This window comes from Camelina sativa, chromosome 12 (assembly GCF_030686135.1).
Source record: "Camelina sativa cultivar CO46 ecotype springtype chromosome 12, ASM3068613v1".
NCBI lineage: Eukaryota > Viridiplantae > Streptophyta > Magnoliopsida > Brassicales > Brassicaceae > Camelina > Camelina sativa.
The window spans coordinates 11,975,548-11,988,815 of record NC_141891.1 but is presented as its reverse complement, the minus strand read 5'-3'; the positions used below and the strand labels follow the sequence as shown (position 1 = coordinate 11,988,815).

Here is a 13,268-nt window from a genome sequence, read left to right as displayed (position 1 = left end):
GGGTATTTTTAACAAATTCTCATTTTGTTTTCTAAATATCTTTCATTTTATTCCAACTAAAAAAATAACAGCAGTCAATATAGAAATAGAAACTATCATATATTTAATCACACATTATGTTGTGTGTTGAAGATATTTTCTATATCTGAAATTCTGAATCCTTCGCAAACAAAGAAAACAACAATTTGATTCTATTTTGTTTTCCAAAACTTTTGAGTTTTGATTCTTAACGTTAAAAAAAACTTCGATTGACTTTTATTTAAAAATTATAATTAACATATATAAACTTAATAATTTTTTTAATTATAATGAATATGTAAAATTAAAAAGTCTAAAATACTATATAATGTGGTTATATAGTAGATGAGTTATAAAGAGGACATGTTGGTATTAATTAAATATTATTAAATTGGTGTTAACACAGGTTAAATCATTATTTAATTATTTACCAACACTACTAATATTAGAATATTTGACATAAAATCAAATTGATTTAACTTAGGGGGTGTATTGAATTTGATATTTTAGGGGATTTACTGAGATTTTAATATTTCAGGATTTTGAGAGATTTGAGTGTAATTTTAGGAGATTTTGATATTTTGACAGAATTTTGAGATTTGGGTTTTAGAATTCGGTGAGATTTGATTATTAAATTTTTGGTGATTTTAGAATATAGAAAGGAAAGAAAAAATCACATTTGGTATGTTTGATGGGTCTTCACTTCCAAATCACACTCTCTCTCAAGCTTTCTTAATTGATTCTTTTGTTACCACGTTGATAAGGCTTACAAGCTTAAGGGTTCTTAGCTTAGTGTCTCTAGGTATCTTTGGTGAGTTACCAGGGAAGATCCATCGGTTGAATTCTCTAGAGTACTTGGATTTGAGTTCGAATTATCTGTTTGGTTCTATCCCTCCTGATTTATCAAGATTGGTGTTGCTTCAAAGTCTGATGCTTGATGGGAATTACTTCAATGGCAGTGTTGAATGTACTGCAAGAATGTACAGTCATCAAAATCGAAAATATTTTCCCGCCAAAAAAATTTCCCGCCAAAATCGAAAATTTTTCCCGGAAAAATTATTTTTTCCCACCAAAAAAAAAAAATTTCCCACCAAAATCAAAAAATTTTCCCGCCAAAAATATTGAAATTTATACCTTTTAAAAACCTTGTAAATGTTTTTAAAAAACTTTTAAAAGCGTTTACAAGGTTTTTAAAAGGTTTTTAAACACATTGTAAACGCTTTTAAAAACCTTGTAAATGCTTTTAAAAAGCTTGTAAATGCTTTAAAAGGTTTTTAAACACCTTGTAAACGCTTTTAAAAACTTTTTAAAAGCATTTAAAAGGTGTTTAAAAACCTTTTAAAAATTTTATAAAAACTTTTACAAGGTTTTTAAAAACATTGTAAAAGGGTTTAGAAGGTGTTTAAAAACCTTTTAAAAATCCTTTTAAAAACCATTTGAAAACCTTTTAAAAACCTTTTAAAACCTTTTAAAACCTTTTAAAAACCTTTTAAAAATCTTGTAAAAGCGTTTACAAGTTGTTTAAAAAACTTTTTAAAACTCTTTAAAAAATCTTGTAAAAGCCTTTACAAGGTGTTTATAAGGCTTTTATAAGGTAGAAACCTTATAAAACCTTTTAAAAACCTTGTAAATTTTTTTTGGCGGGAAAATTTTTGGCGGGAAAATTTTTTTTTTCGAAATTTTTTATCAAAAGTTTTTTGACAAAAAAAATTTTGGCGGGAAAATTTTTTTGAAAAATTTTTGGCGGGAAAATATGTCGGAAATTTTTTGGCGGGAAAATTTTGTTTTTCTTTTTATTGAATAAAATAATTTTCATCTAAGGGTAAAATGGTCATTAAAAATTAAAAGAGGGCATAAATAAAAATGGCCAGAAAAGAGAGTATTTTTGAAAAGGGATATATCAAAAGAGGCATTTTTAACAAATTCTCAAATCCGAATATGGAATACTATTCAACTAATGCATGTTATCAAGATACCATATAAACTGTCTGCACAAAATCTCAGATCTAGACTTCCCACGTGAATGTGATAAATGTTTTTAGGATGGATCAATCACGACAAAAAAAAACAAACGTATTGTATCACAAAACTAAATGATATTTTTTAAAATTATTTTTAATAACTGATATAGAAATTAGATATTAACATCAATTACAATAAGCGATACAATTATTGATTTGTATAGCATCATTTCATTATAACCAATGCAAATCTAAATCACTTACATCACTTTAAAAATATTGATACAAATATATAAATTTGCTTCACTTAATAATTGATGTATTTATTAATTTATATTCACAGCACTAATTAGAAAATAATACAAGTTTTACATCATTTTATAAATGATGTTAGCATATATTTCAAGAAAAAAGTAATTGGATAAACATATGTTATTTTTTTATTTTAAGTTATGTCGATTGAACTATATCTATATATATAATTTGATTTCACTATTCTCTATTTTTTTTATTCTTTAGCATGAAAAGTGTTAAGCAAATTTTTTATTTTATTTTTTAAATCAAAATATAAAACTTTTAAATATTTATTTCCTTTTGTTTTTCAAAAATAAGACTTCTAGTTCAAAAACTTAAAACAAAGAAAATTTTTTTTAAAAAATAATTAAGTTATATTCTTTAATCGATTCAAACTTAAAATCTAAAATGAAAAAAAAAAAAAAATCCAAAATAGTTTGTATCCCACATCGACTGGGGCATAACAAAGTTCTCCACATTGATCCATTTTTTGTGGTGATAACAAAAAACTGTAGGGCCCATCATAAATATAATATAACTAATTTTTTTTTTCAACCAAAGTATAAATAATTTTTATCAGTTGAATATTTTTTTTAAATGATTGAAAAACATAAATAATTAAATATTACATTACAGAAAAATACTTTCATATTATTTATTATTTTATTAATTTTAACAACATTTTCTAAAATGATACAAATATTTTAAATTAGTGTTAATAGCTGATACAAATATTTTATATCAATTTAATAAACTGATGTAAGACTTACAACATTTTTTGTAAATGAACATCAATTTCACTAATTAAAACAAATATTCATTTCAATCGATGCAAATTATTTACATCAACAAAGTGTAAATCATTTATTAAAATGATGCAGCTTATTTTTGCATCATTTAAAACTGATGTAAAAATAGAAAATAAATGATGTAATACCACACTTTTTTGTAGTGAATCTAAGATAGCTCGCTCATTACAACCTCCCCCACTTCCTTTGCTACCACTACCACTACTACTACTAGACCGTGCTCATGTAATTTACAATTTTGCATAACATACCTATCCTTTTAATACATAGTAGGATTGTCTGTTTTGGTTATTCAATGACTGACTTTGGACTATCTGAGTTAAATTTGTGAAAGAATTAGCAAAATATGTAGATGAATTCACTTATGTAGTGTGTTAACCGACAGATGAAACCAACTAAACTAACGAAATTTCTAACTAATACGGGCCCAAGATCTTTTTGTACCCATATTGTAAACCAAAAAAGTTACGTGTTTATGCGGTAAAATTAGTTGGTAAACATGATCTAGAATGGTTTTGCTTGTACGTAAGATTGTAATACGTATCCCTTTCACGTATTTTTTTTCTCACTTTGGTCTATTTATTTTGTTTAAATGTTTTTTCTCTTTCTTGCGAGAAGAAACAAAATCTACGTGTATAGTAGTAATACTCTGTAGTGACTAGTGAGACCAGGATAGATACAATATTTATTTGGTAATAATTATTTATCAGGAAAGGCTTTTTATTGAATAGGAAAAATATCATGAAAACATTTCAAATTTGCAATTGTTTAATAAAGAATATATTTATGTATACACTTAAAAAAAGTAATCAGTAGCTCCGGCCTCCGACCAAAAAAAAATAATCACATAAAATATTCAAGTAACTACTACATATTGAATAAGTTTTTTTTTTCTGTTCAACATTTAATTTCAGAAGGTTTTTTTTCTGTTCAACGTTTATTTAATAGGTTGTTAATCATAATATATTTGTATAGAGGTTATAATCTGCGGAGAATTAAAATTCTTCCAAAGATGCAGCAATTAAACCACATAAACATTGATGTCAAAAAATAACAAAACTTTCTACCGAATAAAAATAACAAAATTAACATCGAATAAAAATAACAAAATTAACATTAATGTTAATTTGAGTAAAGAAGTCAACGTTTCTACCGAATAAAATAAATTTTATCGCAAACTTACTCAGACATCTTAATCGTTAGAGGATTTTACACTAATACAAACGCAACCGCATTATTCAACAATACTAATGCAACGCATTCGAAGACGATTTCAACGGGATTTATAATACGTACTAACGCAAAAAATAAGGAGAGGACAAGCAATAAGTCACTGTATTCTAGAAAATAGAGTTACAGTTTTACGTATTATTTGTAACCAAATTTTTTTGATCATAATCAATTCGATTCTCTTGAATAAATGAATGAAGTTTCATTACGTTACGTTTCCGATTGCATTAAAAAGAACATCTATTTACATATTCAACTTACCCTCATTACTTTAGTTTCCATAATTTCATAGGTTTCTTCTTATTCAAAGAAGTTTTCTATGACCAAAATCTTCAACTTTAAATTTTATTTTCTTTCCAGTATTCCTATAAGTCAAAAATCACAATAAATACATAAAAGGAAGGGTGATTAGTTAGTAATTCTAGTTTTTGAGATCTTCAAACAAACAAAGAAAATGAGAGAAATAGTATCTCTTTTGTTACTTGTTCTTCTTGTTTCGGCCTCAGGTGCACATGTTACGAAACCAAATGAAGAAAACTTCCTTCGATGCCTTCGTTATCGAACCAATCCGGAGAATCCGATCACCGAAGCAGTCTACACTCATGATAACTCCACCTTCGTGTCATCTTACGTCTCCTACGCGAAAAACAAACGGTACTCCAACCCTAACGACACAAAACTAGTCGCCATTGTTGCTGCAAACCATGAATCTCATGTTCAGGCTACCGTGGTCTGTGCAAAGTTCAACGGAATCCAGATCCGTATCCGAAGTGGCGGTCACGACTACGAGGGACTGTCTTACATCTCATCCGTACCGTTTGTTATCCTCGACATGCACGATCTCCGGTCTATCTCCATTGACGTGTCAAGAAAGCAAGCTTGGGTTGAAGCTGGTGCCACATTGGGAGAGCTCTACACCAAAATCGCAGAAGCTAGCAAAACGCTGGCGTTTGCGGCTGGCGTTTGCCCTACATTAGGAGCGGGAGGACACATCAGCGGCGGAGGATACGGTAATCTGATCAGAAAATACGGAATCTCAGTCGATCATGTCGTTGATGCTCGAGTGGTTGATGTCAATGGGAGTATCTTGACTGGACCTACCTTGGGAAAGGATCTATTGTGGGCAATTCGAGGCGGTGGTGGAGCCAGCTTCGGTGTTATCCTCTCTTGGAAGATCAAGCTCGTCGATGTTCCAAAGACCTTGACAGTTTTTAAGGTTAACAAAACATTGGAGCAAGGAGCCACTGATGTTCTTTACAAGTGGCAGCTTGTCTCCAGCAAATTGCCTCATGAGCTTTTCCTAAGAGCAATGCCTGAACTCGCAAATGTCGCGATACCTAGCAAGAAAACCATAGCGGTTGTGTTCTACGCTCAGTTTTTAGGACCAGCCAGGAGGCTCATGGCGATTATGAACAAGAGTTTCCCTGAATTGGGGCTAAAACGTGAAGACTGCTACGAAATGAGCTGGATTAATACGACGTTGTTTTGGCAGAACTATCCTGTGGGAACACCGATAAGCGTTCTTTTGGATAGACCAACGAATCCGGCAGGAGCACTCTTCAAGAGTAAGTCGGATTACGTCAAGAAACCGATCCCAAAAGAAGGAATGGAGAAGGTTTGGAAAATAATGTTGAAGTTCAACAACATGTTCATGCAATGGAACCCTTACGGTGGAGTGATGGACACGATTCCGGAAAATGCCACCCCGTTTCCTCACCGGAAAGGGAACTTGTTCAAGATTCAGTACTTTGCGTTATGGCCCTACGCAAACGCCACAGAGGCTAATCTAGGTTTGATGAATGAGATATACGATGCGATGGAGCCGTACGTGTCAAGCAACCCGAGAGAGGCGTTCTTGAATTACAGAGACATGGATGTCGGAAACAATCCTAGTGATAAGACCGACGTTGAAGAAGCTAAGATCTACGGATCGAAGTATTTCTTAGGGAATCTAAAGAGATTGATGGAAGTTAAAGCTAAGTATGATCCTCAGAATTTCTTTAGATACGAGCAGAGTATTCCTCCTGTTCGTGCAATGTAACTCTTCTGTTTAATTTATCATATGATCATTTAACCAATAAATATAAAAATGAAAAAGTTATGTCAGCATGGATGCATTATATAGCTCATATGTAACTTTAACTTGCATAGCATATTTATCCTTATAGTACGATTGTCTCTGTTTTGTGATATGATTCAATGATCAATAAAGAGAATTCGGGACTGTGTTAGAACTATCTCGGTGCCGTGGGGTAAAAGGTCCATACAACCTTTTGCTGCTTCAACATTAAGTATAAAATGTACAACCTTTGACAAAATTGATGATATTCAAGGAAAAAAAGTCTATGATAATTGGTTGATCCATTTACTTTCAGCCTTCTTCCCAATCGACGTCCTCCTCGTCTTCTTCTTCCTTGTAGTTTCCATTTGCTGCATATTAAGAAAGTTACCAAGCTGAGCATCATCACATGTACTCATGAGACCTAAACTAGTATAGTTAACTAATACTATGAGTATCTTCTTGTTGCAGGTCAGTTTGGAGCAATGCAAACGCTCTATTTCGGTTTTATAAGTACTTGAAAATACTAAAGAAGGTCGCTTCTAACTAACAGTATATGATACTTTGTTTCATATGATCATCTAGCTAGTAAACCAATAGGAAATTGAAGTCAGAATAGTAAATTCATACTGACCTGCAACAGGAGCTTCTTCTTCCCATTCAACATCTTCTTGATCTTCACGTTTACACTTCATACCAACCTGACGATCCAAGGATGTACTAGTAGCCAATTGAATGTCAGGGCTTAGTTTGCCTGAGGATTCTTGCTTATTCAGCTTTTCAGCAATCTCTTTCTGCTCCAGTATAGCAGCGTAGCAAGCTTTGATATACTCATCCTGAAGCAAAATGTAAATAACAAATCAAAACATGCTACACTGAGAAATGTAAATACATAGACGCAAATAATTTTCCCCAAAAGGCATACCATCAGATACTTATCATCGCCACTTCCCATGGCTGGTTTCTTGTCATCTGAAATTTCTGATGCTCCTCCTGAGCCACCATCATCAACCTTAGTTTCCTGTCTCATCTGATACCCTCTTTGTTCCTCAGTCAGATTCATTCCTTCCTTGATCAGCCATGATGGAAAGAGTTTCACACTAGGATCTCCACCACCTTCAGAGTTGACATCTTCTCTTTTTTCACCAAGGTTAACCTCAACCTAACCATGTAATATTTAAGAAATCAACTAACCGATTCACAATAAAAACAGGAAATATGCAGGGAAAACTTTGGCATACACTAAAGAGTACCTCTGTTTCCCTGAGAAATGGCATCAGTGTTGAACCATACCCACCCTGTGACCTTGAAGGATCATCAGGGTTAAGATAACCATTTTCACGAGCAGCCTTAGCTGCACGAGCTTCCCATGCCGGAAAAGATTCGAAGCTAGGAACCGGTATGTCTTTTATTCTGTTTATATGATCCATCAGAGGTTTTAACTGAACCTGCAATTTTATATTTCTTATTGTGTCAGCGCACAAACTACATAAATAAAGATGATGTACTCGAGAGTGAGCTAATATCTCAGCATATATAACTAAAGTGCAGAGCTCTCTATTCTTAAACCAATAATAAATTATTCTGATGTCATGATGAATATGGAAAGATGCACAGCTTCGGTCAAGGCAAAGCAGTTTCAGTTTTATCAAATTTACTACAATATTGAGTTACGGAACTGAAACACTCAAACAGTATACACGTACCTCCATCTTCTGAAGCAGATCTTCCCGTTGCCGTCTCCTTGCATTGTCATCCCCATCTACTGTTTCTTCCATAACAAGTTCACCATTGCATTTTTCACAATGAAAAGAATCGTCTGCCATAGAAATCAATCTCAGGGCATCCAGTGCATTGTATCTAGAAATCAGAAATGAGAATCCAGGTTTAGTGAACAGATCACAAGACATCATGAATGTACGTAAAGATTGTATAACAGAAAGCTAGAGTAGTGGGCTTTACTTCCTTTTGCAGTTAAGACAACCATACTCCTGAATAGTATCCTTATCTTCTAGTTCATCTTTCAATTCTTTCTTCATACGGTGCAGTTTATAACGAACAACATCATATATCTGTAAGAGACAAGAAGTAATATAGGGCAATGTGATATATATAGAAAAGAAAACTGAATAAACATTAAAAAAAAGTATATCTATTAGGGACATGAAGCATATATATACCTGTGAATAATCGAGACAGTAATACGAGTGTATGTGGACCTTAACTTTTGCCCCTGGTTGGCCATTAGCCACTGAAACACTATTCTTCTTTGCACCCCTTGCACTCTATTATTGAAAAGATTGAGAATCAACAAAACAGCATAGTAAGGAAAGAAGTGTTTTTGAGAATCAACCAAACATTCTCTCATACTCATATTCTTCAATCATTGTATTACTCTAGATATTTTATGACAATATGCTGTTTATCATAAGACTAACAGAGTCGTTGAGTCATAGGCTTAGCAAGAACAATATTGTGAAAAGAGTGCAATATGTCAATCTGAAAGAAAATGGTTTCTGCACTGACCTCTTTCCTGTCAACACGCATGATAAATTTTTGTTCTTCAAAGTATCTTAATACTTTCCGAAGAAGTTGCTTGGGACCACCTGGCAAGAGGTCTTCTTCTTTAACCCATTGCCACCTAGCATACACGGAACAAGAAACATACCAGAAATGAAATTTAGTGAAAACATAGCAGACTTAAATAACCATTAACCAATATAAGCAATACCAAAAGTTAACCAGTCCATCCATATCACAATATTTTACTCAAAAAACTCTATAATAACGCAGTGGACACCCAAAATAGTTATATGTGAGAAGTAGACGTTTAGGGATAGAAACTGAAGAGATGCACAACAAACCTCGTAAGCGCATTCAGCACAATAACAGCAATCCCTTTGTTGTCACTCTTTGCAGATTTCTGCTGTTTATCACTTTCCGGAGTATAGTTATCATAGAAAGCACTTGCTACAAGCTTCACCAGCCTGAAATTTGATGCAAATCAACATAGGAACTGTTTGATTGAACAGAGGTTATATAAACTAAAGTATCCATAATTTTTTATATGGCGAAACAAGACTTACCTGACAAATGGCTCGCGCACAACCACGGGGCTTGATTTTGCGATGGAGTTAACAAACCAGAGACTTTACATTTACCAAACGAGGAACCAATATTAAATTAGGTTTGTGTTTGATACTAGTTGAGTCAGGGCCTAGCTAGCATGCATATATATATATATATATATATATATGTATGAAACACCTACGATGGGAAGTTTCTTGCAATTGCTAGTCTTGTGACAGTTATTGACCCTCCAAGCTGATACAGAAGATTACTTTATTCGCAAAGAGAATACACGTAACCGTCAAAACAGAGCAATCTACTGGGTAAAGTAAGAGAATCACTTGAAATTCAAAACAGAGCAGCCACCCGAGTTAGTTCTTGGAAACTGTTCATCACAGGATACGTTTTTAACAAGTCAATATACCACTCCCTCGATATAGGACCAAACGAGTGACATACTCCAAGTTTTGATGTTAGTAGAGCAAACATCTTATATATATAAACCAAGAAGAAGAGAGAGTAATCTCGTACTTTCGTTTTTGTCAATTGATTGTTTTCTTTGAAATTTGACCTAAGATTTTTTCAATAAGATAGTTCGAAGTTCTTGGTGAACGTAAGAGAGACGTTGAAAATCGCTAATAAGGGTAATGGACAGACTGGGATCGATTTCGTGGTTATGAGCACTAATGGACCACGGAATTAGGGTTTCTACGTTCAGAGCGACGAACTCAACTCGAAGCAACAAGTAGAACAGCCCAACAAATCTAGCTAGGTCAAGATTCTGTGAGATATATTTATTCTAGAGTTCATCAAATCTCTCTCTAGTTTGAGAACACTATCGGATCTCGACGAAGCTGCTTTACCTGAGACCGAGAGAGAGAGAGGGGGACGAACACAGTGAAACAGAAAACGGCGTAAAGACTCTTTCGTCTTTGTGTATTTATAGCTTTTCCCCCAAGACAATATAAATAAATATGGAAATATTAAAATAAATATATCCATAATTTTTGACAAAATATGTGTTTCCATATTAAAAAATAAAAATTTGGTAAGTAAATATTCATATTAAAAAAAATTATTGAAACAATGATTTTGGAGGATTTGATAGGATGTAAGAAATTTAGAATTTTTGTAGATTTTATGGAAGTTGATATGATTTATAGGAAAATTCTTTCCAATCCCACCTAAAACAATGAGATTTGGATTTCTGTATTTTTAACTAAACAAATCTTCTCAAATCCTCCAGAATCCCTAAAACTTATTAAAATCCAAATTCACAAACTGTTTTGAATAACAGTGGATTTTAAAGTAGATTTTAAATCATCAGTTCAATAACAGTAGATTTTATAAGACTTTTTAAAATTCATAATTGAATAATATAAAATTTGTAACTTTTACACAAATCACTTAAAATGTCAAGTTGAATACACTCCATTAAATTATTGAATTTCGAGATATTTAAAAATTAAAATTGAAAAGATAAATTGTAACAAAATCTTTGATGTTGTGACTGTATACATGTATCTATATATCATTATAGGATTTTCATCATTATTTTATTTTTAACTCCAGCATAAATTTAACAAAATCATAGTTATACAATTATCTTATTTTGCATGTAAGCAAGTCTATGGTTCCTATCTCAACCTTTACAATATGAATTAAATGCAATATATTAAATTGATTGAATAATTAACTCCTTTTTATCTATTAGATAGGAACATGACCATTATTTACTTCACTTTTTTTTCCTCGCATCAATCCAAAATAGTCTCAATGATTCAGCTCTTTTACGACTGGTGCATCAGCATGACAAATGCCATTCAATCATCACATCCATCTACTAGTATTATTTGGATCAAGACGTGTGATCCTATCTATCCACAACTTTTCATATATCATGCTATAGCCTACTGTACCAAATCAACAACAAATGTTTTCACCTTTCAATTTCTCCACCAAAAACTTATTTAAAATTAGTAAATATTTTGTCTGCTAGCTTCTGTCTAAACTAAAAACACACTTCTAACTAGAAACCAAACCCCATTGTTACAGAAAATAAAATGAAACTCCAAAGATTCTTTACTTCTATACTGATGATCTTCATACTTCTATCAATATCTCATCATGTTTCAGCTAACCGGTCTAATCAATCCGGTTTTCTCCAATGTCTCTCTCTCCGGTTAAACGACTCCAACATCGTCTCCAAAGTCATACACAGACCAAACGACACTTCTTTCTACTCAGTCTTAGCTTCATCAATACAGAACCCAAGATTCTCTGCTCCTCATACACCTAAACCGGTTTTAATCTTAACACCGGTTCAACCTTCCGATGTTCAATCAGCGGTTAAATGCGCACGCCGGTTCGGTATCCACATCAGAACCCGAAGCGGAGGACACGATTACGAAGGCCTCTCTTACCTTACGCACAAACCATTCGTAATCCTCGATTTAAGAAACCTCCGGTCTATCACAATCGACGTCGATAACCGGTCGGTTTGGGTCCAAACCGGAGCCACCATCGGTGAACTATACTACGAAATCGGTAAAAAGAACCAAACTTTAGCGTTCCCCGCCGGTGTTTGCCCCACCGTCGGTGTCGGAGGACACTTCAGCGGCGGAGGGTACGGTACTTTACTGAGAAAACACGGTTTAGCAGCCGATCACGTGATCGACGCACGTGTGGTCGATGCACGAGGGAGGGTTCTTGAAAGACGAGAGATGGGTGAAGACTTCTTCTGGGCGATTCGTGGAGGTGGTGGATCAAGCTTCTGCGTTGTGCTTTCATGGAAGATAGGTTTAATCGATGTACCATCAACAGTAACTGTCTTCAACGTCACGAAATTCTCAGAACAGAGTGCTTTAAAGATCATTCATCGTTGGCAATACGTGTCTGATAAAGTCTCTGATGATTTATTCATACGAGTTATGTTGCAGAGATACAAGAACATTGTTCGAGCTTCGTTCCCGGGTCTGTATCTTGGTCCGGTTAAGAGTCTGTTGCGATTGGTAAACCGGGAGTTTCCTGAGTTAGGTTTGGAGGAAGATGATTGTAAAGAGATGAGTTGGATTGAGTCTGTGGTTTGGTTTGCTGAGTTAGGTGAAGAACCTATTGATGTTCTTAGTAAACGGACACGAGGGTCACTAGCTTTCAAGGCTAAATCTGATTTTATTCAAGAACCAATGCCTGAAACCGCGGTTTCGAAGCTGTGGAGATGGTTGCAAGAACCGGAAGCAGAGCTAGCTCAGCTAATCTTCACTCCATTTGGTGGTAGGATGAGTGAGATTGCTGATTACGAAACACCGTTTCCGCATCGAAAGGGTAATATCTATGAGATTCAGTACTTGAATCATTGGAGAGGAGACGAGAAAGAGAAGTATATGAGATGGGTGGAGAGAGTATACGATGATATGAGTGAGTTTGTGGCGAGGTCTCCCAGAGGAGCTTATATAAATCTGAGGGATCTTGATTTGGGGATGTACGTTGGAGGTAAGAGGAGTAAGTATGAGGAAGGGAAGAGTTGGGGAGTGAAGTATTTTAAGAACAATTTTGAGAGGCTGGTGAGAGTTAAGACAAGTGTTGATCCTTGTGATTTCTTCTGTGATGAACAGAGTATTCCTCCTTTTAGGTTTGTTGAAGTTATTTGAAAGAGTCAGTGTTATAAAGAGTAAAGATATTGATATCTTGTGCTAAAAAGCAGAGAGCTAGAGCCTAGCTAGTGTAGAGTGAAGACTGTGAAGTGTAAGTTTTAGTTAGGTTTATGTGAAATGTGATCTTGTCAAGTTTAGGTTCAAATAAAGATATTATAAAATAAGGGAATTAAAA

General features: G+C 33.8%; 2 protein-coding genes and 1 pseudogene across 3 annotated transcripts; 2 read left to right on the top strand and 1 right to left on the bottom strand.

The window, feature by feature from the left end:
* The first annotated feature begins 4,624 nt into the window (after window positions 1-4,624).
* On the top strand, window positions 4,625-6,418 carry LOC104731479 (berberine bridge enzyme-like 17 pseudogene; annotated as a pseudogene). The gene has a single exon (XR_015573859.1). The product of XR_015573859.1 is annotated as a berberine bridge enzyme-like 17 pseudogene (transcript).
* A 265-nt stretch (window positions 6,419-6,683) lies between these two features.
* Window positions 6,684-9,929, bottom strand: LOC104733448 (transcription initiation factor IIE subunit alpha-like). The gene is made up of 12 exons (XM_087476862.1): window positions 9,807-9,929; window positions 9,643-9,695; window positions 9,458-9,520; window positions 9,236-9,358; window positions 8,898-9,012; window positions 8,552-8,656; window positions 8,334-8,443; window positions 8,078-8,231; window positions 7,625-7,819; window positions 7,297-7,533; window positions 7,006-7,207; window positions 6,684-6,742 (listed from the first exon to the last, which is right to left on the bottom strand). The coding sequence occupies exons 1-12, from the start codon at window positions 9,927-9,929 to the stop codon at window positions 6,684-6,686; spliced, it is 1,539 nt and encodes a 512-aa protein (XP_087332988.1).
* Window positions 9,930-11,370: 1,441 nt separating this feature from the next.
* LOC104731478 (berberine bridge enzyme-like 18) lies at window positions 11,371-13,268 on the top strand. The gene has a single exon (XM_010450857.3). The coding sequence runs from the start codon at window positions 11,504-11,506 to the stop codon at window positions 13,088-13,090; it is 1,587 nt and encodes a 528-aa protein (XP_010449159.1). The 5' UTR covers window positions 11,371-11,503; the 3' UTR covers window positions 13,091-13,268.